Consider the following 24,957-nt stretch of genomic DNA (forward strand, 5'->3'; position numbering starts at 1 on the left):
TGTTACCCAAAACTGGACGGTTTGAAGTGCAGACAGTCCTGGCTAATCAGGCGCTGGCTAATGAGCACCTTTCTTTTATGTGTGAGTTTTCCCTTTCTCTGTTTGCTGTCCATAATGCTGGAAGTGGAGAGGGAGCCCTCAGCCTGAGCCACGTGCTGCCAGTGCTGCACCATGGTGCAAATCCCTGCCCTCGGCCCCAGATGCATCCCAGCACAAGGCACAACAGCAGCAGGCAGTCCAGGGCTGTCTGGTGGTGCTGCACATCTCCTGGGCTAAGGAAGCCTTTGCTGAGAGACCCACCCAAAGAGAGGAGCAGCCATTCCCAAAGCAAAGGAATACAGCTGAGGATGGAGGGAAGAGCACCTTGGAGCGGGGCTGCAGCACTCCAGCCATGCTGTCAGCATTCAGCATTTTGGGGCTGAAGCAGCAAACAGAGCAAAGCAAGAGGCATTTTCCCCACTGAGAGATCTCCAATGGCAGACAAGGCCAAGGGCTGCAGTGGAGGGGGCTCAGAGGGTCCCTGGGTGCTGTGGCTCCATCCAGGAGCAGCTGTCACCGCTGCCAGCACTGAGAGCTGCCTGGCACCACGTGCCACAGCAAGTGATATGATTTACTTACTACCTATGGAATTGCCCAATTAATTCACTATCCACATTAATATTATGGCTCATTTTTAACTTTACTGTCTCCATCGTTCCAATTTAGTGCTGCTCAGAGATGCTGCCACTGACCTTAATGGGTTTTTCATTATAACAAAGAGCACGATATTAATCACGAGGGGCTTTCAGCTGGAGGCTGCTGCCCAAGCCCCACTGCTTTGAGGAGCTGCTTTTCAGTGGTTTGGGGACCTATTTTATTTCTGCCAGGCTGCTCACCCCCGCTCACAGCGTGCACAATCCTTTGTGCTGTCCAGGAGGAATTTCTTGGTGTAACATTTCCAGGCGCAGAGGTTTTATGCGGCAGTCAAGCCACGCTGCAGATATGATAGATTTTTCTGGGCAAATTGGAACATGGAGTGGAAAACTGAAAGGATGCGCCAGTCATAGCCAATGAGCCTCTTATTGTCCTGAATAAAAATCAAATGCCTTTTAATCATTTCAAATGTTCTTCTGGGTATCAATTAGTCACACATTAATATCAGTATTGCTTCTCTTCCCCAGTTCACATCAGATTAAATTCTCCCCTGTCATATACACTCGCTCTCATTAGCTTCATGGAAAATTAGTAATTGTTCCCTCTCCATTGGCATTGATGGGAGATCTTCATCAGAACTGTTCTTTATACAGAGGACCTGCTTGTCATCCTAAGGACACTAAGAGGTTTTCCCCCAAAATGATTGTCTTTTCATAAAAAATACATTTTTTTTTTCACTCTGAAACCCTGAAGTCTGAGCCAGAGCATTAGGGAATGGGGAAAAAACCCCAACATTTTCATGAGTGCCATCCTGCAGTTTGTGCCCCTCTGTGCATCCCAACCACGTGTCTCCTTGTCAGGATGGGGGGACACCAGGGGTTGCACAGGGGTTTGCTGCTCTCAATGCCCCAGAGCCAGGCTGGCTATTCAGAACACTCCCTGAGCAGAGCAGCAGTGTGGAGGGCTCTGCTCCTGCTCCCTGCCCTCCCTGGGGCCAGCCATGCCCAGCACTGCCAGTGCTGCAAGGGGCCTGTGGTATTTATTGAGCTTTATTAACTCCCAGCCCTGGGAGCTCCTCACCTCTTGCAGCTAATTCAGACACCCGACTCCTGATGGAGTTGCAGTGATTGCCATTAAAAAGCTTGACATTTACCTTACAACAGTAATAAAATAATAATGCCTAATTTGGTTTATGAGTGGTATTTGCAGTGTTTCCTGTGCCTTGAGTGGGGGATATGGTGAAGATCTGCTGATCAATTATGTCTGCTAAGCAGCACTGCTGTAATTCTTTCCTGTAATCAGAACCATCTTTCAGCAGAGCTGCTCCAAAGTTTTCCTCTGAAACTCTAATTTTGACAAGAAAAGAAAATGTTTTCAAATACTTGAGTTTCCAGTGAATAACAAAAGCTTCCGAGATGGAACTTTCTGGTGGGAAATGGAGACAGACAAGCCCGGTGCCTGCACAGATTTGCTGCATTTAGATTTCCAGAACCCTTCAGATGTTTTCAAAGGCTGCCTGCGATTGCTTTCCATTAAAAAGGGGTTGTTTTTTTTCCTCCTCCAAATAACCTTGTCAGTATGATTCCCTTCTCCTGTAGCCATCTCAAACATCACCCCCCCCCAGTGTGTTTTACAGCCCTGCACTGCTGTGGGGCCAGGGAGCCCAGACCCCTTTGCAGGGAGCAGATCCACAGCAGGGCAGCCCCCAGCCCCCGCATGTGCACAGTGCTCTCCCCAGCCTATTCAGCATCTCCACTCCTGTCCGTCCAGGATTTACCCCTGCGTGCAGGCAGCAACATCCCAGTGCTCACAAAGCCAGTGCCAGACCTGCTAAAAGCAATTTCTTTCTCCATTTCTCATCCTGAGCAAAATTCGATGTGGATTTTCTTTTTTCAGTGCAATTTTAATTAGCGCATGATGCACTTTGGGTTTTTATTAGAGTAAACAGCTTGGAAAAAAAGTCCATGCCAGCTCTTCTACACCAGGGAGCCTCATCCTGTTCAGACCAGAAACCTCACGCTGGATTTCTGAAAGCCTTTCTTAAGATGGGTTCATTTCCATGAAGAAACGCTACCATTTCAACAAATGGAAATTTTTGAACATAGAAAAAAAAAGAAAAAAAAATTAGTCAGGAAATTCCTGGCTAGGCCAACTTTGGGGTGGGGCTGTGCACGAGAGGGAGAGCTGAGGGCTCACCCCACACATGGGCTGCACACATGGCAGACATGGGCACAGTGCATGGCCATGCACACCCTGCACAGGTGGGCACAGTGCATGGCCATGCACACCCTGCACAGGTGGGCACAGTGCATGGCCTGGCACACCCTGCTCAGGTGGGCACAGTGCATGGCCAGGTACACCCTGCTCAGGTGGGCACAGTGCATGGCCATGGGCACAGTGCATGGCCATGCACACCCTGCACAGGTGGGCACAGTGCATGGCCATGGGCACAGTGCATGGCCTGGCACACCCTGCACAGGTGGGCACAGTGCATGGCCTGGCACGCCTTGCACAGGTGGGCACAGTGCATGGCCATGGGCACAGTGCATGGCCTGGCACACCCTGCTCACCTGGCTGCACACATTACACAGACACCTGGGTGCACACACTGTCCCCTGCCATGTCTGTGTCTCCTGCTAGATCCATGTCCCCTGCCATGCCATGTCCCCTGCCATGCCCGTGTCCCCTGCTATACCTGTGTCCCCCTGCCATCCTGTGTCCCCTCCCATCCCATGTCCCCCTGCCATGCAGGGACCCCTCTGGCATCTCCCGCGCTGTTCCCCCACACTCAAGGACAGTGCAGCAGCGTCCCTGTCCCCAGGCTCATGTGGCACTGTCAGTCTGGGCACCTCCAGCCACTGGCACAAGGGCCAGGCTGGGGCAGCAGCACAGATCACAGCAGAAGCGTGTCCCCGGCCGTGTGACAGCCATCCCACCGTGTGACAGCCACACACGGCGGGGCCAGCGGCGCGGGGGACAGCTGGTATTTCTGGTGTGTGTCCCTGCCGGGGGTGCCCGTGGCCCTGCCCTCCCCCGAGCGCAGCCCCGCTCGGTGACTCCCCCTCGGGCGGGCCGGCCGCTCGCACACGGAGCGCACGCCATGGGAGGGACGGCGGGGCGCAGCCCGGAGCGCTGCCGCTTTCTGGACGTGAGTGCGCGGCCGGCCCGTCCCCGCTCCCCGCACGGCCCGAGGGGTGCTGTCCCTCCTGCCGGGACCCTCGGCACAGCCCGGCCACCGCCGCTTTCCCCTCCGCAGGCAGAAGCGGCCAAGGCGCGGGAGAAGGGCTGCCCCAGGTACCAGCTCTGCGGACTCCTCTTCAGCCTGCTGCTCCTCTCCCTCATCCTGATATTTTTTGGTGTCAGGTACCTCTGGAACCCAGCGCCCAGAAAAGTAAGTAAAAACTCTTCGATCCGGCGTCTCAGAGCGTCGCTGCCCCAGACAGAGCTGTCCCCCTCCCCTCGGCTCGCTGAAACTTTTAACAACTCTCCAAAACCCAGGCAACTTCGCAAAATGCATTTTCTCAGACCGCAGGTATTCGTGGGACTTTTAAAAATCTTTGTATTATTCATAACTAGCTTTTACTTTGTGCAGGCTGGTTTTCTCCCCCGTCACCGCGCTCTTTCCCCAGTTGACAATTACAGGGGATGGGAGCTACGCCATGAAGAGTTAAAGTTTCTCTTATTTCACCGGCAGCAAATTTTATGACAAGTAAGAAAATATTTTCCATTTCATTTCAATTATCTTGCCAGAAACCGGTGGAAAAGTCATTATGCCACCGCATAAAGAGGAGAGAAAGCCAGGACGCAGCGGTGATTGATTGTCATGGATTATATTTCTTACTTTAATGTGTCTGCAATGTGAGGGACGGTGAGACGGATTAGCTTCTGCAGGAGCCTGTGCTAACAGGATTGGGCTCCCTTATCCCCAGCTGCAGCCCAGCGCTGTGTGAGCGCTCTGTCTGTGCCTCCCCAGCCGTCTCTGCCCGCTGCTACCCGGCATCCTGGCACTGCTGCCAGAACCCTTTTATCCCACACCCCAAGGGCACCCTTTAACCTTGAAACCCACAGCCTGCCCGCTGCCCCTCATCCTCCCTTCCTTCCAATCTCCCTGCTCATCCAGCAGGCCCCGCTTTGCACCCCATCACCAGCGGGGTTTGCTGGCTCCCAAGAACATCTCCAAATTCCTGTGCACAGCCCAGGCAGCCTCTTTCCCACGCTGGCATCTCCGCTCTGCTCCCTGCACTGTCCTGGAGCAGCTCCAGCCGGGCCAGGCCGCCCTCCTGCCGGGCAAAGGAAGCACCCTGCTCGCTGGAAACTTTATCTTCTTATCAGCAAATAGAAATAAATACCCCCTGAAAGAAAAGGAAAAACAATAAAAGCCATATGTTCCTCCAGAATCCTGCCAAGACGATTATAAAGTCCCTACTGTTCCTAGAAAAACAGGGGTCATGCCAGCCGTGAGGGGAAGAGGCTGTTAACCCCTGCAGGGGCGGTTTTCTCCAAGCAGAGACAATGCACAGCCTCAGCAGGGACATGCAGAGCCCTGGGTGTCCTCACCGGCGGAGGATGGAGTCCGTGCAGCACCCGATGGGCAGGGAAGCAGGTGTGAGGTGTGTGAGGTCAGGAGAGAGCAGAGCTGTTCCTGCAGCAGGGATGCACACAGGCACTCCCAAGCCCAGCACTGCCCCGTCCCTGTGCCTCCTCCAGCTGGCCCAGGAGTCCTCAGGACAAACAGGCTGGAGGGGGCTGGACGTTGGTAACGCTCAAAGATATCAGCCAAGGGGAATTAAACCCTTTAAAGGACATGAAACCCTTCAAGCTCCTTCACGTAACTGGAGAGTGGAAGAAAGCTTGAAAGAAGAGTTGTCCCTCTGAGGGGTGGCCTTGGACACTCTGCCCTCAGCACAGCAGCCTCGTCCCAGCCAGCAGAGCTGATGATTCAGCTAACGAGGGGCTCATCGCAGCCTCACAGGGGGACATATTTCAACCACTCACCAGCAAGTGTCATCTTTAGCCCTATAAAACATCTCATAGCTCTCTGAGCAGCGCAGGGCTGGCAAAGCCCGAGTGGTTTAGCTGGCTGCTGTGCTGGCCAAAGTCATTCTCGTAAATGGAGAGGCACTTGAAGGTAAGGTGCCACCCGGGATCCTGCCCTCCTTGAAGTGATTTATGGCACTGTGTGCATTTTGTCAGTCAAAACCAGCGACCTTACACCCATTGTAGGCTTCAGACTGTTTCACCATACCATGAAATCCATGGAGAGCTGTATGTCTTTACAAAGTCTTCCTGCAGACCATCAGGAGATGTCCATGGCTGCCAAGGCACACATCCCTCCTCTAACCTCTGAGCAGGCCTGAGTGTTCCCATCAGTTCCCATCTGCACGGGCAGTTCTGCACCCAGGTGGGGGCCAAACAGGGGGTACCAATGCTGGGAGCACTGCTGAGAGGCTCTGAACCCCAAGGGGAGGGATGTGCAGCAACCCGGGACTGTGAACGGGGGCTGGCACTGAGGGCAGAGCTCCTGCCCCTCACCGGTGGGGCCAGCATGCTCCTGTCCTGCTTCATGGCAATGGGATGAACAGGGCTCTCCCATCGCTGTGTCTCCATCTCTGCTCCATCTCTGCTCCATCTCCTGCCCTGTTTCATGGCCATGGGATGAACAGGGCTCTCCCCTCGCTGTGCCTCCATCTCTGTTCCATCTCCTGCCTTGGTTCATGGCCATGCCCTGGGATGAGCAGGGCTCTCCCATCGCCGTGTCTCCATCTCTGCTCCCTGCCCCACGGGCTTGAGGGGATTTGCAGAATCCCTTTGACTTCCCCGCGGCACTGTTCCATCTGGGAAACAAGGCTCCCCAGGGCCAGCAGGATCGTTTTTTCTCAGGATCGTTTTTGTGCTTCAAAGAGCATCTGCCGCTCCTCATCCTGGCAGGGTCAGGCCTCTGCAGGGACCGAGGGCTGCCGAGTGCGAGGGGGAGAGGAGAGGGAGAGGAGAGCGCTGCTGCCGCTGCCGCTGCCGCTGCCGCCTCTGGTGCCGCTCCCCGGGGATGCGCCCGCCGGGCCGCCGGCTGCCAACAGCCCTCCAGGAGGCCTTTGATCCGCAGGCAGTCCTTGATCTCCTCCAGGCAGAGAGAGGCTCTTCCCTCTGCCTTTCGGGAGAAGCAGGAGGCACAGAGATGGAGCGGGTGAGCTGGGGAGGACGCGGTGCAGCAGGTGAGCCGGGGACACCGTGATGGAGCAGCAGCCAGGGATGCAGGGGGCAACAAGCAGACCAGGCAGAAGGAGAACAAAGTACCTGTGGGTTTGGGAATTCAGTCCAGCCTGGGCTGTAACCCGGCTCATGCCACAGAAAGCACCGGCCAAGGCTGAGCTGGGGCAGAGCTCCTGCTGCAGGTGTGTGAGCAGCATCTCCTCCCAGGCATGACACACATTAATTACACCCCTTGTCCTGGCTGCAGCCTGCCTTTCACCCAGCCCGGGCCCTGCCTGGGAGCTGCCTCCCCAGCTGCTGTCCTGGTGATTGCTCTGGCTCACAGCTGGGCTCGAGGGAGCAGCCAGAGCCATGGTCACACACCCAGCACAGCCTGCCCACCCGCTGGACAGCCTGTGAAACCAGACCCCTGTGTGGCTTTGGCCTCCAGGTCTATGACATGGAGCACACGTTCTTCAGCAACGGTGAGAAGAAGAAGATTGTGATGGAGATTGACCCCCTGGCCAGGACAGAGACCTTCAGCAGCGGGAATGGCAGTGAGGAGATCCTGGAGATCCATGACTTCAAAAACGTGAGTGTGGCAGCTTGTCCCTGAGGCCCTGCAGTCCTGCAGAGGGACTGATGGCTCCTGCAGGACACTCTGAAGTCCCCAGAGCAAGTCCCAGGGCTATTTATTCCTGTATCAGGGACAGCAGGACCCAGACACGCTGGGGATGCTCTCAAAGGAAAGGAGATGTGCTATCTACATGAGCTTCCACCTGTATTTAATAGTGGCGTGCTTCAGTTCCAGTGAAATACATCTTGGAAGCAGAGTCAGTTATTGGATTTACCCTTGCAAAGGAAGGCAATGATCATCAGTCTATCTGAGTCCAGTGCATTTGTCTGTCTGGAGAGCATTAAAACCTCATGGCACTGAAGAAGGCTCTCTGTGAAACCTAATTAAAATTTGTAGGAAAATACCCTGTGCAGTGACATATGGCAGAATTTTGAGCTAATAACCTAGCAGGAACTGGGGGCTGAATGTTCATATAACCATAACGGTCAGATGCTATTCTGCATATTTTTATTTATTATAATGAGAGCTCATGATAGTTATCAGGAGAAGAGGAGCAGAGTAAAATTTTATGACTACCTGCCTTAAAATATTTGTAAAAAGCCCAGTTCTCCCAAACCATAAAATGCAATATCCCTTATGAGAACCTGTTAGTACATCTTAGCAGCACTGCTGAACGGAACTGGCACAAAAATAGCAACAGGAAAAATATGACTAAACCTTCCTCCTCCAGCTGTACCCTGCCTCCAGTGGGTTATCCATCCTCCTCTCTGCCCTGACTGCTTTTTGGGTGTTTGCTTCGATCCTGTAGGGAATTACCGGCATCTTCTTTGTGGGACTTCAGAAATGTTTCATCAAAACTCAGCCCAAAGTCCTGCCTGAGACAACAGAGGCCAAGATCCCTGAGCTTGAGGTAGGTGAATGGAGCAGGGCTCCCTCTGCCCTGTGAAACCCACTGCCCTCCCTGGCATTGGGCTGCCACCCCTGCCGCCTTCCCAGAGATGTGCAATAAAGAAATAATGAGTTGTGATCGCTTCATAAACTGATCTTATTTCAGAGGATTGCTTATGAAAACAAGTGAAAAGAGACGGGATTAGAAAGCAACAGACAAAAGCCTCTCAGCACAATACCAGAGATCAAGAACAATAATCCTGTTGTAGTCAAAAGGTCGTAAGGCAGCTCAGGATTAGCAGGCACCAAAAAGTCAATCAAATTGTTTTCCCCAAGATTTGAGCCTCATGCTTGCAAAGAGAATGAGGCAGAAATGAGGGATTTAAAAGAGCAGGCACGTTTAAGAAATGCAAATTGAGAAAACCCTTGGCATGCAGACCTGAGAGGTGGGAAGCACCGGGCTGGGGCCATTTCCTTGTCCTGCATGGGCCTCTGTGCCACTGATGTGCCTGATTGCTTCCTGACATGTTTAACTGCCCTGCATCCCGCTGCAAGGAGCCTTGCATGCTGCATGGAAGAGTGTGGGCCCCATGACTGAACCCCTCCCTGACAGTGGGGCCTGCAGGGACACCAGTGTCCTTTGTCCCCATCCCTGCAGGTGGCACAGGGCACAGCCTTCCCATTCCTGCCCCCCCATTCGCAGACTGAATCCCCCCCAGGGAAGCTGCTGCAGATAAAACGCCAGCAGGACACGTGTTTGAAATGAAGCGTGGGCAGAAACATTTCCCTGAATCATGACCCAAATTCCCAGACACCGATTCTTTGATTATGCCCTAAGAAGCTCATAGATCTTCCCAGCCACCGTCGTAAAAGGGATATAACTTGCCAGGCTGTAGCAGAACATTGCCCCGGGTAGGGAGCTGAGATGTAAAAGCCGGTGAGATAAATGTAGATTTAAGCTCCAGTCTTGTCTTCCTGGAGCCTGCACGCTGCCAGGTCCTGCAGGCAGCACCTCCCCGACCCTGCAGCTCCCACCAGGCTCCACAAATGACCCAGACTGGGTTGGCTCCTTTGTGTTGGCTCCTTCCTGTGACTTCCCAAAGCCGTAAGGAAAAACTCTATAAAAGAGATATACAGCTCTGGATGCCTTCTGGAGAGAAAAACGCTTTTTGCCAGGTTGCTCCATGGGCTACCACCATCAACACAGAGAACGTTGCCTTGGCAGAGAGCTCATGCAGACCCATCCCATAATCTTTATATATCTCCCTCCCTAAGTGCCTGCCAAAACACACCATGGACTAATGCAACGGCAGAGACGTGTGGTATAAATTACTGAACACAGCCGTGCAAGGAATTTCTGTGAGGAGTAAATTAAAGTGTTCGATCAAAAAATCAGCAGCAGAAGGAGAGAGGAATTAAATCCTAGGAGCAAAGTAGAGCAGAGGTGGTTTAATCTTGTGTTTTAAATGATTAGGGGGGCTCCAAAAGGCTCCTCCAGATAGTGGGGACTGGGCTGGAAAAGGGTCTTGGGTGATGAACTAAGAGAGGAGGGCAGGGTGGTGAGGGCTGTCAGGGTATTGCATGTGCATCCCATGAGCGCCACGAGCCAAGGCAGGTGAGGTCCAGCTGCTCTCTGGGAGGGCAGAGGTGCCTCTAAGCCAAGGGCAGGTGTCTCACCACACCAGGGTAATGTCCTGCTCTTCTTCCAGGGACAGGAAATCACCACCACCTACTTTGAGCAGTCCGTGGTCTGGGTGCCTGGGGAAAAGCCCATTCAGAACAAGGAGTTCCTGAGGAGCTCCAAAATTTTTGACATCTGCAAAAACGTGACCATCTTCTGGATCCACCCCACTCCAATAGCAGGTACAAGGAGCCATCTCCTCCCCAAGGGCCCTGCCTGTGGCCCTCTGCCATGTCCCCTCTGTGCCATGCTGGGATCCCACTTTCACAGCCTCGTGTACATCTCAGGCATGAGCTCCACAGGAGATCCTGGCCAGTGTAATAGCAGGGGCTGAAGATCCTCTGCACAAAGCACTTGTTTCTGCCAGCTCCCCGCCGCCCTGCACTTTGCAGAGTGGCCACCCTCCTCATAACAAGGGAGAGAAAAAAAATAATCCCTTGTACCTGCAGAGAAAGCGGCGCTGCTGGAAACTGGGACGCCCAAATCCTCGTCCCCACACGAACATCAGAGCGCGAGCAGACATCTGCATCTAAATCACACGGCGGGGTTGCCACCTCCAGCTGCTCACCTCACAGCCCTCGCAGAGGTTGTGGCCTCTGAGATGTGCTGCTGTAATTACCTGCTCTCTCTAACCCACTTCCAGCCCAATGAGGCAGTTTAAAAGTCCCTGCTGAGCAAACTCCCTCTGCTCTGCAGCCACGGAGGCACAAGGCATGGATCACAGGTACAGGCCAGCTCAGCTGTGCTCTGCAGGGCAGCTGGGCACCACAGCTGCCTGGTGCAGAGAGGCTGGTGTCCCCGACTGCTGTCCCCTTTCTGCTTCCTTGTCCCTGCTGTTGGGCCCCCCTGCAGCAGTGTCCTGGCTCAGTGAGTGCGCCAAGGTGCATCCAAAGCCTTTGCCAGGACAGCAGTGCCAAGGCTGCCTGGCACCTTCCCTAGCAAAGGAAATTCTTGCTGCTGCGGTTCTTTCCTAAGCTAAGAGAGCTGAAGCTGGGCATGAGCTGCCCCAGATCATGTTGCTGTGATGGGACCCTACAAACCCACCCCTCAGCAGCAGAGCCCAGCAGGAGGATGTGCTTCTGCACACCCACAGCCCCACGCAGGAGATGGGCACTCTCACCCATGGGCATGCGGATGGATGGGCCATTGTCTCCCTCAGCGCTGCCCAGGCTGGGTGACAGCAGGAGGCAATGGAGCTCTGCTTTGCAGTGGGCTTTTCGTGTACCCTGGCACCAAATTCTGGTAGAGACATTAATTCCTGCTGCTGCATTTGTCCCCTGTTCCGTGGTTATTGACAGCGACATTTGGACTCTCCCTGTAGCTCCTGAGCTGGCCAACCTCGAAGGGGCAGAAGAAGAAGAGCCTGAGCTGCAGATGGACAGGCAGAGCTGGCTGGACGGGGGGAACGAACACGAGCTGGAGGAGAACACGAGGGCAGGGCCCAAGCGTCGGGCACGGCAGCTCACCGAGGAGGATCTGCCCGTCAATGACTACGTGAGTGAGAGAATCCCACCCTGGGCTGCCCTGCCTGAGTGAGAGAATCCCACCCTGGGCTGCCCACCCTGGGCTACCCTACCTGAGTGAGTGAGAGAATCCCACCCTGGGCTGCCCTATGTGAGTGAGTGAGTGAGTGAGTGAGTGAGTGACCCCCACCCTGGGCTGCCCTGCCTGAGTGAGGGACCCACCCTGGGCTGCCCACCCTGGGCTGCCCTGCCCACCGTGTGCCCCAGCTTGTGCTCCTTGGGATGATGACGCCCTGTGCATGCCCTGGGGTGTCTCCATGGCCCCGGGGAGCCCTGCTCCTCCCCTGGGGTTGTCCTGTCCCCTCTCCCGGGTGCCTCAGCCCCGCAGCCCCCTCTGACCGCGTCTCTTGCCGGCAGTCGGAGAACGGGCTGGAGTTCCACCCTCTGTGGGATGAGCTGGGCTACTGCTGTGCCCAGTGCCGCCGTGCCCACCGCTACTGCCGGCGGGTGTGCGAGCCGCTGCTGGGCTACCACCCGTACCCGTACTGCTACCAGGGCGGCAGGGTCATCTGCCGGGTCATCATGCCCTGCAACTGGTGGATCGCGCGCATGCTGGGCAGGGTGTAGCAGGGCACGGTGTAACCGGGCACGGTGTAACCGGGCAGGGCGTAGCGGGGCCGTGCCCAATGCTGGGCAGGGTGTAGCCGGGCCGTGCCCGCTGCCCGCCTCCAGGAGCCGCTGGCACACCGACAGCGCCGCGGGGCACTGCCCGGCCGGCGCCCGGTGATCCCGCACCCTGCCCGGCCGGCGCCCGGTGATCGCGCACCCTGCCCGGTGATTCTCCAGCCCTGCCAGCCGGTGCCCGTGATCCCGCACCCTGCGTTGCCCCCGCGGGACCGCGGGAGCCAGGCTGGGCGGCAAGAGGCCAATAATAAATGTCCTGTATGAGCGATTGCAAAGAGAACTGAAGGCCTTTAGTGTCAGTCTGGTGCTCGGTGGGTCTGCGAAGGGATCTGATTGCGGGGCCGCGTCCGGGAGCACCCAGAGCTCAGTGTGTGTACTGCAGCCTGAGGAGGGCCCTGGTGCTGCTGGGGGCCGCTCAGCATGGCCTGACCTGTTCCAGCCTGCTCTGCCGAGCTCAGTTCAGCTGCCGACAGCTCAGGGGTGCCACCAGCACAGGCACAGGGAGCTGGCACAAGGAGCTTACATGCACATTTCTTGCCCTGGGGAGCAGCTGGGGCCTGGCACTGCCCTGCCCTTTGCTCCAAGCCAGCAGGCCAAGCATGGCTCACACTGGGCTGAAGTTACTCACCCTGCTCCTGGGCTGGGGAGCTCCAGGCCCTCTGCTCCAGCACTGTTACACAACGGCTGTTATGAAGAAAATTCAATTACAGAAGTTATTTGCAGGCAGAAGTGCACCAGTGCACATTGGAGGAATGCAAACTGCAGTGGCCAGAGGTACCTGGCTGGCCCACAGTGAGCAGATCAGCCTGGGGGGATTTGCTGTTCTTCAAGCAGAGGAATTTCCAGGACATGAAAAGAAAAGTCAAGGAGGTTTCATAGAGTAAAATATCTTAATATTTATTGTGTCTGGGGACAAAAAAGAATTCTACTCAATACATAAAATGAGTTGAAGCAGCATATAATACTGACAATCAAGTCACAGCTGAATCGGTGCAAGGACACCTACCAAGGTAAAGGCACCAGGAGCTACATCACCAAACCTCACTACAGCTTACAAGAACCACTACAGCCCGTCCTTAAAGAAGTACAACTATAAAAAAGTATATAAAACCCAGACAGGGAGGAGGCAGCTTGGCAACAACCTTGCTGAGCCAAGGCTTCAGGCAGGCAGGACTGAGTTTAACAGCCCTGTCTCAAGAACAACTGTGTCTGGAGAGTGAGGGGGTGTCCAGGGGCTGCCCAAGGCAAGGGGGAGCACCCCTTTCCCAGTGGAGGCACTGAAGATGAGCACTGGGACACCCGGGAGCTGTGCTGAAGCAGCACAGACAGCTCAGCACAGGGTGGCACTCGGGCTGCAGCCACCGCAGCCACACCAGTTATCACCCAGGCAGTGGCACAGCAGAGTAGTGTCAGGACAAGTCCCCGAGTGCAGCAGGACAGCTGCTGCACTCCCTTCTGTGAGCTAGTTGAGAAGAAGATCAGTCAGTTCAAAGCAAGATTTCACGACGTGGCATCCAGGGGAACACCTGAGGTGGAGGCATCCTCCCCAGCCATTCCCTGCAATCACACAGAGAGTGTTAGCAGGCAGGATGGATTTACATGGATTTATACACAGGCTCAAATGGCACGGGGTCAAAGGCACGGCAGACCTGGTTTTGCAGGTGCCCTCTAACCCCAAACCCCCCACACGTGGTACCCCCACCCCATGGGTGACCAGCAGCAGCCCCCAGGCTCACAGACATACCCAGCCACAGGCACAGAGCCCTGGGGGCCAGCTACACCATCTCATACTGGTTGTTGGTGATGTACCGGGACAGGCAGCAGGACAGGATGATGCCAATCAACTGAAAAAGAGAAAAAAACAAACCCTGCATGTCAGAGGCAGCCAAAAGCAGGGAGAGGTGTTTTCAGGAGAAAACCTGACAGACTGATCCAGGGCTTTATGAAATCCAAGGATGGACAGTGGGGTTTGCAAACCACCACAAGGCTGCTGCACCCTGCCTCAGAATCACCGACAGTGCCGAAGCACAGGATCCCTGCACACCAACTAAACAAGCTCCTCACTAGAGATGCCCCAGGTCCCATCCCATTATAAGCTGCTTCACGAAGCATTGACTGTTTTATGGTGATTGCAGAGATTACACAGGTACCAGCAGCGTCACGGCCAATTGCACAGCCACTGGAGAATGGCAGCACCTCTCCCTGCTGCAAGGACGCTGGGGAAGCAAGGCTGCTGCTCTCCCATCAGGAGGGTACTGCTATCATACGTGCCCTGTTATCACAACGCAGCCTCCCAGCACCTGTGCAGGCTCCAGGGCCAGACCCTGCATGACTGGGACCTCCACAAGCCAGGTTAGAGGCACATCAGCTCCCTGTCTGAGGCGTGACCCAGCCAAGCTTGTGGAAGGGGCAATAAAAGCCAGGAACTGGTGACAATGCCCAAGCCTGCCATCAGCTGAGACAATGCTGCAGCTGGGAGTGTGTGTGCAGGTCAGCACTGGTGAATCAGGCACATCTCAGTGAGCCCAGAGCCAGCTGGAGAGGAGCGGGGAGCAGCGGGCACAGCGGAGCAGCTCGGGCTCTCCCAAAGCCCTCAGTACCACGAGCTGCAGGCTCCCACCTCTCCCCAGTCCAGCCCATCTGCACAGAAAACACACAGTGACAGGCTCATACAGCTGAGCACCTCACAGGTTCCTGTCCCCAGCCCCAGGCAGCAGCACCCTGATGCTCACACCACAGCCGCTGGGTGCCGGGCCAAGGGGAGGCAGAGTGTGAGCCCCTCCAAACGAGGGCTGCCTGCTCAGCCCAGAGCCCAGCAGGCTGGCCCAGTGCAGCTGGAGCAGGGCCAGCTGCACATCCTGCAGCCAGGAAAGCCCTCAGCACCTCGGGACTGGGGGCAGGGGCCTCCTGCTTCCTGCCGGGACAGAGCTCTGGGGCTGGCGCTGGGGCTGGGGCTGGGGCTGGCCAGCACGCTGCTGCTGCTGCTGCTGCTGCTGCTGCTGCTGCTGCTGCTGCTGCTGCAGGCAGTGCCCTGCACGGGAAGGTGAAGGAGACACTGCAGGACAGGGCACAGGGCAGGGTAGGGAGGTCACCAGCACAAGCAGTGCCACACTGGCACTCATGGTGACCCCACCACACAAGAGTGATGCCAAACACCCCCAATAACAGTGAGGGTGGGTTGGAAAAGGAAGGGCACAGATCTGATCCCTGCCAACAGCAGGCACAGAGTTCAGCCATCTCCGTTTGTGTTTTCTTGGAGTCTGTTGTTTCAGAGAGGAGACAATAATAATAATGAACCTGCCCTCAAGGAAACAGAGCTGGAGTTTCAGCCCTGGGTGTAGAGACCGGGGCCTGCACAGCAGTCAGGCTGAATGCAAGGGGAATCCACAGAGTGGCTGCTCCTCCCTGGCTGAAACCAGCCCTTTGTACACACCAGACTTTGCACTGAAATGAAATCCCTCTGGAGACGTGCTGGCTTCACCCTGCCCTCCTCCCGAGCCAGACGAGGAGATTTACCTGGAAACAAGCGATGCCAAAGGAGATTCCGGCCACAACGCTCATCTTGGACTCCATTGTTGACGTTACCAGGAAAAAACAGCCCTGCAGAGGAAGCCAAGCAAGCACGTGGATGCAGTGCCTTCCAGCCCAGGGGCACAGAGCAGCTCCTCCCCACAGCTGCAGGGGCAGATGCTCCTGTGCAGGCAGCAGGGGGGTCTGGGCTCACCCCTCCTGCCAGGCCCCAGCACTGCCATTCCCCTGCCCCAGCCCAGATGCCTTATCAAGGGCAGCACTGCCCTCGGGCTGCTCCCAGCCCCAGCCAGGTGACTCATCACAGGAGCCCTTGCATCACCCAACCATCCCCGAGGATGAGGTCACACACCCTCAGCGCCGGGTCAGGACTTTGCACCCAAGGGAGAGAGATGGCAGCACTGCTGAAACAAACTTCACTGGGCAGCTGCTTCCCTGCTCACCTGTTCTTCAAATCACACATCCCCAGAGGCCAGAGCTTGGGTCTGCCTGGGCCCTGACCTTGAAGGAAGGAGTGAGGAAACCTCAGACAGAAGGGAGGATTCCATACCCTGACCCACTCCAGGGGAGTCCCTGGGGCACTGAACATCAGCATCAATAGGGCAGTTGTCCTTTCCAGTCTGCCAGGGACAGACTGGCCCCCTGCACACACCCATCCCTGCCCTTCCCACCTCTAGGAGCAGCAGGCAGGTTTTTCTGAGCTTAACTTACATTCACAAACACTTTGAGCTGGGCCTTGTTTGGGTCTTTGAGATCTTGCTCGGAGCAGTCGTCCTGGTTCTTGCAGCAGCTGCGGGGGATGCCCCTCTGGCTGAAGTACTCCGTCTTCTCCCAGTCAGAATAGTTCTGCACTCCACAGCAGTGCAGCTGGAGTGGGAAGCACATGTGGGGAGCCTGGTCACACCAGGGAACCGAGCCCTGCTCCCCCACCACTGCCACGGCTCCCCCATCCCACCAACATCTGCCAAATTCCAAAGCCTGTGAGGGGATGCTGGTGCCACAGAGGCCAGAGGGGATGCCCTGAGCCAGAGCAGCATTCCCACCTGCTGGCAGCCAGGGGCTCTCTCCCATCCCCACCTGGGGCTCTCACCGTTCTCTGGATGGTGTCCACGGCCTCGCTGTGTGGATCTGCAGTTGCATTGTAGTCCTTCAAGGCCAGTTCCAGGTTGCTCTCAAAGCTGGTCTTTATCTGTAGGACAGAGGTGTCAGGGCCCTGCTGTCCCTGCTGCCCCACAGTGCTGCCCCTGCTGTCCCTGCTGCCCTGCCCTGCTGTCCCTGCTGTCCCTGCTGTCCCTCCTGCCCTGTCCTGCTGTCCCTGCTGTCCCTCCCATCCCACGTTAGTCACCCCCGATGGCAGCAGTGACTCCGGCCGTGGCCAGCAGCCATTTCCCAGCACGGGCAATTAGAGGCTGGATTAGAGGGCAGGCTGGGTGCACCGTGGCAGCAGGGATGCTGTGTGTAATAACAAGGAGCTGCACCGGGCCAGCGCCCTCCCAAGCAGGCACAGAAACCCTCGCAGGAGCTTTAATTACTGAAATCATTGCAGAAGATAGACCAAAGCCAGAAATTACGGTCCAGGGCTACTCTGCCTGTCCTGATGGAGGGACAAGGTGCTGTGCTGGACTGACCCCGCACCCAGGCTGCTCCTTCTGGGTCCTTACAGGGACCAAGCTGCTCGTTGCGCTGGTTTAACCCTATCTTTGCCAAGCTAAGCACCGCTCCCAGGCAGCCCCTCTGTCCCTCGGTGACACTGGGGCAAAAGCAGCATCAAACTCACTGTGCAGCACTGGGAGACGGCAGTGACCACCCACACTCACCTCGTGCCTGAAGACGAACCCCACGATGGCGGCCACCAGGACGATGAGGAAGATGAGGGACAGGAGCATGGCATACTGCGGGCAGAAAGGATGGGATGGGAGGGGATGGAGGGGATGGGGCAGGACAGGAGGGGATGGGACAGGAGGGGAGAGTGGAGGAGGGGAGGATGGGGCGGGATGGGATGGGATGGGATGGGATGGGGCGGGATGGGGCGGGATGGGATGGGATGGGATGGGATGGGATGGGGCGGGATGGGATGGGATGGGGCGGGATGGGATGGGATGGGATGGGATGGGATGGGATGGGACGGGATGGGACAGGAGGAGGACAGGATGGGGTAGGACAGGACGGGACGGGGCAGGGCAGGGATGGGACCAGGCAGGAATAGGACGGGGTGTTTGGGGATGGATCAGGACGGGTCGGGATGGATCAGGAGAGGAGGGGGCTCCATCCCGCCGTGTCCCAGGCCACCCACCAGCTTGAGCATCCAGGTGCTGCCGCGGCAGGTGGCGAAGCAGCCGAAGGTGCCCAGGAGGACGACGACGGTGCCAGCGCCCACCAGCACGAACGGGACATTGGTGGCTTTCTCGTCCAGCAGGGAGAAGTAGACGGCCAGGCTCACCCTACCCCAGATGCCCACGGCCAGCAGCACAATGCCCGACACCTGGCGGGGAGAAGGGAAAGCCGCGGTGGCTCGCGACTATCGCGACAGGGCGGCGCAGCCGCGGCGGGGGAAGGGGCGGGCGGGCGCTCACCCAGAAGACGAAGGTGTAGGTGAGCAGGACGCTCTTGAGGCAGGTGATCACCGGCTTGGTCTGCAGCCGCCGCGACGGGGACGCCATGGCCGACACGGGGCGGCTGCGGCACGGGCGGGCCGGGGCGGGGCCTCGCGACACGCCCGGACACGCCCCGGACACGCCCCGGACACGCCCCCGCACGGGCCCGGCCCGCCCCCAGCCGGAGGGAGCCGAGCGCTCACGGAAACGGCCGAGCGTACCGGCGGCGCCGTGCTCTGCGCCCCTCCGCCAGCAGAGGGCGCCCCGGCCACCACTGTCAGGGGCCACCTCGTGTCCTGCGACACCACTGTCCCCTGTCACCCCCTATCCACTGTCACCCCCTGTCCTGTGACATCCCCTATCCACTGTCACCCCCTGTCTGCTGTGACCCCCTGTCCTATTACACATCTGTCTTGTGACACCGCCTGTCCCGGGCCATCCTCTGTCCTGTGACACCCCCTTGCCTGGTGTCACCGCCCGCCTGTCCCTCCCCTGTCACAGCCTGTCCGGTATCATCTGCTGCCTAGCCCGTGCCACCCCGTAACTATCCCTGCTACCTCCTGTCCAGTGCCACTCCCTGCTTAGCCCGTGTCACCCTCTCTCCTGTGCCACCCACTGCCTCCCCCGTGTCACCGCCTGCCGGTGTCACCCCCTGCTTGCCTCATGCCACTTCCTACCTGCTTGGCGCCACCCGCTGCCACCTCCCGCCTGTCCCGTGCCACCCCGTGCCATCCCTTGCCCGACCCATGCCATCATTCCCTGCCTCCACGGTGCCACCCCCTGCCTGTGCCGTGCCTGTGCCACCTCCTGCGCGGTGCCAGCCAGCGCCAGTCCCTGCTCTCCTGCTGCAGCCCTGCCGTGTCCCACGCCGTGTCCAGGTGTCCAGCGGGACAGCCACCCCGCGCCCGGCACATGGCACCAACAGCGCCGGGCTCCGTGGGCTGAGCCCTGCCGGGGTGTCCCCGGCCGGCGGGGGCTGCGGGGGGCTGCGGGCTCCCCTCCCCGGCAGCAGCAGCCCCCCCCGGCTGCCCTCTCCTGCCCGGACAGTCATTAATTAGCGCGCTCCCTGCCTGGCCTCCACTAATTAATTAGCCCATTGAGAGAGCAGCGCGTCCCCCCTGGCACACCCCACGGAGAGCTCCTGCCTGTCCGTGCCAGTCCATCCCTCGCTTCTCCCTGCCCCGCGGTGCCCAGCCCCATGCCCGGCTCCTGCCCGACCCCAGCGGCCCCTGACAAAGCGCTGCGGTCCCTGTTCCTCGGGGCCCGGGCTGCGGCAGGGAACAGACCCCAGCTGGAAGCGCTTTTCTCGGAGCCTTCCGTCTGCAGCGGGGTCTCTCCTCCCTCCCTCACTCCTCCCCTCCCTCTCTCCGGCAGGAGGTGGGAAAGGGGACCCGGCTCCTGCGGTTTGCTGCTCGCCCCTGCAGGCCCCGCGTTCCCGGAGCCCGTCAGGGCTGGCACGGGCTCGGCTTGGCTCTCTCCTGTGTGCAAACAGGCTCCTGGCTCTTCTGCTCGCAGGAGAAAGCCTCTTACAACTTTTTAAAGCCCCGGAGAAGCAGGAGGCGCGTCGCAAAACGGGCGATCCCGGGATTTACTATTTTTTACAATCTCATCATTTTGGGCCTGACTCACGGCTTTTGAATGTTGGGGATGGGCAGCCAAGGGGGACAGTAAGTTTGCTCGGCAGAAGCGGAGCGGCCAGGCAGGAGGGCCAGACCTCTGTGCGGTGACAAGGCGGCCGAGGGGGCGTCCCCTGCCTCCAGCCCCGCTCCATCCCCGCCAGGGCCCGCGGCCGCTCCCGGCCCCGGCACGGCGCGGGGCAGCCCAGCGCGGCATGGCAGCCCCGGTGCTGCTGCTGGCCCTCGCCAGGCTGGTGGCATCCACGTGGCACGAAGGTGAGTGCGGGCACCGTGGGCACCGCGGGCTCCCGGGGGTGGCGGCGTGCGCGGCTCCGCTCCTGCTGAGGGCTGGGAAGGGGTGGAGGGAGCCCGGGAACGGCGGTGCCGGGGGAGCATCGGTGCCCGAGGAATGGGGAGGCTGTGCGGGTGAGCCGTGGGTACGGGCAGGAACCGAGGGGGTGCTGGCAGGCACCCAGGGAGGAGCAGAACGCCAGCCTGCCTTCCTCACAGCCCGCCCGCCGCTGCCTCCCGGCTCCCGCGGGGCCGCAGATGTGCGCTGGCCCGAGCCCACACTCCCGAACAACCCATGGCTGGGCGAGCAGCTCACGGGCCTTGTTTGGGGTGATTTCCCCTCCCTGCTCCCATCCCCTCCCTGGCCATGCTGCAGCACGCCTGGGGATGCTCCTGCGGGGCTGAGCTGGCCCCAGGTGAGAAGGAAAAGGCAGCGCTGGCAGAGGAAGGGAACATCGCCGTTAAATAGCACATCTGCTGCGGGGACACGCTGCACTCTGTCCCCAGGCCCCGGCCGGAGTCTTGGCAGCCTCCCCGCAAACAACTTCGCTCCCCAGGCCACGGATCCATCCCCACGGCGCCGTCCCTCCCCTCTGCTCCCCGAGGAACCACGGCAGCGTGCACGGGCAGCTGGATAAAGGCGCTGTGGAACGGGCGGGCTCGGGGGAGCCGCTCCACAGTCAAGTTCACTTTGGGAAGATCCGTCATGGAGTTTCCTGCCCGTGACGGGAGGGCTCCTGCTCGGGCTGCCCCCGGCGATATCCCCTTCCCAAAACGGGGCAGGGACGGGGGGACACGGTGCAGGCGCGGCGGGCCTGCGGCCTTTGGGGGTGCCCAGAACGAGCATCCCCGTGCCCAGGGCAGCGCCGGGCGGGCGGCGAGGAGGGGGCAGCGCCGGCGGGGGCCGGCGGAAAGGCGGCGGAAACGTGAGCTCAGTGCTGGGGAATGCCGCGGCCGGCCGAGGCGCCGAGGGGCCGCGGGCAAGGACGGCAGCCTGGCCCCTGCACGGCCCCCTCCCCACCGCGAGCACCGTGCCCGTGAGGGGACAGGGCGGCCCGCAAGGATGGCACGGGGCTGTCCTCAGGCCCCCTGCGCAGCACGGCTGGCCAGGGGCCCGCATCTCCGGCCCAGCCCCTCCAGCGGCTCCATCCTCCCCTAAAGCACGGGCACCCCCAGCAGCCCCCGGCCGGGCAGAGGGCTCGCCATCCCTTCCTGGGTGAGCGGACGGGCAGGAAGGACAGGAAAGGACAGGAAAGCGCAGGTAAAGGCAGGAAAGGGCAGGCAAGGGCAGATAAGGGCAAGAAGGAGCAGCTTCCTTCCCTCCCTGGGGATGCCCCGTGGCAGCGGCGGTGCCATGGGAGCGGTGGAGGGGTTCCCGGCAGCAGAAGCTGGGGGTCGGTGCCAGCCCGCTCCGCGCCAGCGCCCGTTTCCTGCCACAACCGCGGCTGCCGCTGTTTAGTCTGCGGCTGGTGCCAGCGCCCTCCGTGCCACCGGGAACTGCGCTCCCGTCTGCCCGCTTTAACCCTTGACAGCAGCCCCAAGGACAGGCTCTGCCCGGGGCTGGGATTGCTCCTTGGCAGCCGCGGGACGTTTTGCAGCCATGAGCTGCCCCGCAGCCTGCTCGTCTCTTCCTTCCCGCCAGGCTCCGGCTACTACCTGGAGAGCCACACCAACGAGGTGTACGCGGAGGAGCCCCCGCCTGAGCCCGCCCTGGATTACCGCCGAGGTAACCGCGCCCAGCCCATCCTCTGCGTCCTCGCGGGGACACCGAGGCACGGCGGATCGCTCCGTCAGCCGCCCGCTCTCCCGCAGTGCCCCAGTGGTGCGCCACGCTCAGCATCCACCGCGGAGAGGCCGCCTGCTACTCCCCGCGGGGCAGCTCGTACCGCAGCAGCCTGGGGACGCGCTGCGAGCTGAGCTGCGCCCGCGGCTACCGCCTGGTGGGCCCGAGCGCCGTGCGGTGCCTGCCCAGCCGCCACTGGTCGGGGATGGCCTACTGCCGACGTGAGTGTGTCCTGCCGGCATCCCCACGGCACCCGGCCCTGCGGCTCTGCCCGCCCGCACGGCCCGCAGCCGCTTCCCCGCCCTCTCTGCTCTCTCCATCCCAGAAATCCGGTGCCACGTGCTGCCCGCCGTGCTGCGGGGCTCCTACGTGTGCTCGGCGGGCGTGCAGATGGATTCCCGCTGCGACTACACCTGCCAGCCCGGCTACCAGCTGGAGGGCGACCGGAGCCGCGTCTGCATGGAGGATGGGCGCTGGAGCGGCAGCGAGCCAGTCTGTGTAGGTAAATCCTCACCCCGTGTAGGTGAATCCTCACCCCGCGTAGGTGAATCCTCACCCCGCGTAGGTGAATCCTCACCCTGTGTAGGTGAATTCACCCCCTGTGTAGGTGAATCCTCACCCTGTGTAGATAAATCCTCACCCCGTGTAGGTGAATCCTCACCCCATGTAGGTGAATCCTCACCCTGTGTAGATAAATCCTCACCCCGTGTCGGTGAATCCTCACCCTGTGTAGGTGAATCCTCACCCTGTGTAGGTGAATCCTCACCCCGTGTCGGTGAATTCACCCCCTGTGTAGGTGAATCCTCACCCCGTGTAGATGAATCCTCACCCCGTGTAGTGAATCCTCACCCTGTGTAGGTGAGTTTTCACCCCACGCTGCTGGGGCATGCAGGAGCTCATCACCCGTGCCTGGGGTGTCTGCAGGTGTCACCCCACAGCCAACCCGGACATTTCTGCACCTCCCTCCCTCGGGAGCCCTGTCCCTGTCCCCGCAGTGTCGTTAGCCCTGAAGCACGGGCACCAGCCCGGACTGGGGCACTCAGCGCTGGTTTTACAGCAGCTCCGGGTGGCTCCGAGGCTTTGGGGTGGTTCAACACCGCTGTCATGGCTCAACCAGGGCGCCCACAGGTTCCATGAATCCCTCTCTCCCTCTGACAGACCTGGAGCCTCCCAAGATCCGCTGCCCAGACTCCCGGGAGCGCATAGCAGAGCCGGGCAAGCTGACGGCCACCGTGTACTGGGACCCGCCCCGGGTCAGGGACTCTGCTGACGGTGTCATCAAGAGGTGAGGGCGGGCATGCTGCGGGCACTGCCAGCGGGGGCTGCAGGCTGTACCCGGGGTGCCGATGCACAAACCCGTCCGTTGGGTCAGGGTGACGCTGCGGGGCCCGGAGCCCGGCTCGGAGTTCCCGGCAGGAGAGCATGTGATCCGCTACACCGCCCACGACCAGGCTTACAACCGCGCCAGCTGCAAGTTCAGCATCCGCGTCCACGGTGAGAGCGCTGCCGGAGGCCCTCGGGGCTGCCCCGGCTGCAGCCTGCACCGGTGCCGCTGCAGGGCACCCCGCGCCCACCCTCAGGCACCTTCTCCCTCCGCAGTGAGGCGCTGCCCTGTCCTCAAGCCCCCGCAGAACGGGTACATCTCCTGCACCTCCGACGGCAACAACTACGGCGCCACCTGCGAGTACCTGTGCGACGGGGGCTTCGAGCGGCAGGGCACCTCCCTGCGGGTGTGCCAGTCCAGCCAGCAGTGGACGGGCTCCCAGCCCCTCTGCGCCCGTAAGTGTAGGGCAGGACTCGGGCAGAGCTTTGGGCGCTGCCCTGTGGGTCCGAGGGGTGACGGGGGGCACCGTGGCGCCTCCCCACGCGCTCGTGTCGTGCCCCAGCCATGCAGATCAACACGGACGTGAGCTCGGCCGCCAGCCTGCTGGATCAGTTCCACGAGAAGCGCCGCCTCTTGGTCATCTCGGCCCCCGACCCCTCGAACCGCTACTACAAGATGCAGATGTCCATGCTGCAGGTGAGCAGAGCCTCCTGCCGCCCCCCGGGCCAGCTGCACAGCCAGCGCCCCTCACTGCCCCCTCCGCAGCAAGCCGCCTGCGGGCTGGACCTGCGGCACGTCACCACCGTGGAGCTGCTGGGACAGCCCCCGCACGAGGTGGGGCGCATCCGGGAGCACCGGCTGTCCCTGGGCATCATCGAGGAGCTCAGGTAGGGCAGGCGGGGCCGTCCTGCACAGCCAGGTGGCTGTTCCAGGGGACGGGGAACGGGAATGCCTCTAGCGATGGCTAAGCACGAGGTGGCAGCTGGGCTCACGAACGGCCCCTTTGTGCTGCACCGGAGGGTTCGTGCAGCAGGGGAACCCCCGCCAGCCTGAATGCAGCGGCACCAGAGCTCCCCAGCGCTCCCAGCCCCCGGGGAGGGATGGGAGCCCCACTGCAGGAGGGCCTGAGCGTGGCTGCGAGGCGGGCAGGCTCAGCGCCCTGAGCAGCCACCCCTCGCACCTGCAGGCGCTACCTGCACCTCACACGCTCGCACTTCAACGCCGTGCTGCTGGACAAGGCGGGCACGGACCGCGAGCGCTACATCGCCCCGGTGAGCCCCGACGAGCTGTTCGTGTTCATCGACACGTACCTGCTGAGCGAGCGGGAGGCGGCGCGGCGGGCACAGAGCGGGGACCCCTGCGAGTGACCCGCCCTGGACACCGCCCTAGTGCTCTCCCAGTGCCCGCTGCAGAGCAGGAGCAGGGTGCCAGGGGGCTCGGGGCAGGGGAAGCCCTCCCTGGCTGCTCTGGCACACACAGGTGAGCAGGGGCTGCGTGCCAGCAGTGTCCCCCTGCCCGGGGCCAGAGCAGGGGCTGCGTGCCAGCAGTGTCCCCCTGCCCAGGCCAGGAGCTGTTTCCAGCTGGGCCATGGTTCAGCCCAACAGGACCCTCCAGGGAGACACTGGAGGTCCCTGCTCGAATCCAGGGCAGGGGGGAGCCAGGAGCATGGCAGGGCAGGCAGGGCAGGCCAGCCAGCAGCGCCACAGCCT

General features: G+C 60.0%; 3 protein-coding genes across 4 annotated transcripts; 2 read left to right on the top strand and 1 right to left on the bottom strand.

Moving 5' to 3' along the window:
• Positions 1-3,709: 3,709 nt before the first annotated feature.
• TNMD (tenomodulin) lies at positions 3,710-12,182 on the top strand. Its single transcript, XM_054289819.1, has 7 exons — positions 3,710-3,781; positions 3,890-4,024; positions 7,271-7,411; positions 8,205-8,306; positions 9,994-10,147; positions 11,287-11,459; positions 11,846-12,182. The coding sequence occupies exons 1-7, from the start codon at positions 3,734-3,736 to the stop codon at positions 12,053-12,055; spliced, it is 963 nt and encodes a 320-aa protein (XP_054145794.1). The 5' UTR covers positions 3,710-3,733; the 3' UTR covers positions 12,056-12,182.
• An 851-nt stretch (positions 12,183-13,033) lies between these two features.
• On the bottom strand, positions 13,034-18,316 carry TSPAN6 (tetraspanin 6). Of its 2 annotated transcripts, XM_054289738.1 has the most exons (8): positions 18,214-18,316; positions 17,934-18,122; positions 17,458-17,532; positions 16,731-16,829; positions 16,352-16,507; positions 15,629-15,712; positions 13,857-13,956; positions 13,034-13,669 (listed from the first exon to the last, which is right to left on the bottom strand). In XM_054289738.1, exons 1-7 carry the CDS (start codon positions 18,298-18,300, stop codon positions 13,888-13,890), a joined length of 759 nt encoding a protein of 252 aa, XP_054145713.1. In that variant the 5' UTR covers positions 18,301-18,316; the 3' UTR covers positions 13,034-13,669; positions 13,857-13,887. The 2 variants fall into 2 exon arrangements, with proteins under 2 accessions (XP_054145713.1, XP_054145714.1); XM_054289739.1 differs by lacking the exon at positions 17,458-17,532.
• On the top strand, positions 18,299-24,615 carry SRPX2 (sushi repeat containing protein X-linked 2). Its single transcript, XM_054289444.1, has 11 exons — positions 18,299-18,451; positions 20,015-20,126; positions 21,784-21,867; positions 21,954-22,145; positions 22,250-22,426; positions 23,083-23,209; positions 23,297-23,418; positions 23,524-23,703; positions 23,811-23,944; positions 24,014-24,135; positions 24,435-24,615. The coding sequence occupies exons 1-11, from the start codon at positions 18,299-18,301 to the stop codon at positions 24,613-24,615; spliced, it is 1,584 nt and encodes a 527-aa protein (XP_054145419.1).
• The last annotated feature ends 342 nt before the right edge of the window (positions 24,616-24,957 follow it).

This window comes from Melozone crissalis, unplaced genomic scaffold (genome assembly GCF_028551555.1).
Source record: "Melozone crissalis strain CALT ecotype California unplaced genomic scaffold, PUWL_Pcris_2 ptg000068l_1, whole genome shotgun sequence".
NCBI lineage: Eukaryota > Metazoa > Chordata > Aves > Passeriformes > Passerellidae > Melozone > Melozone crissalis.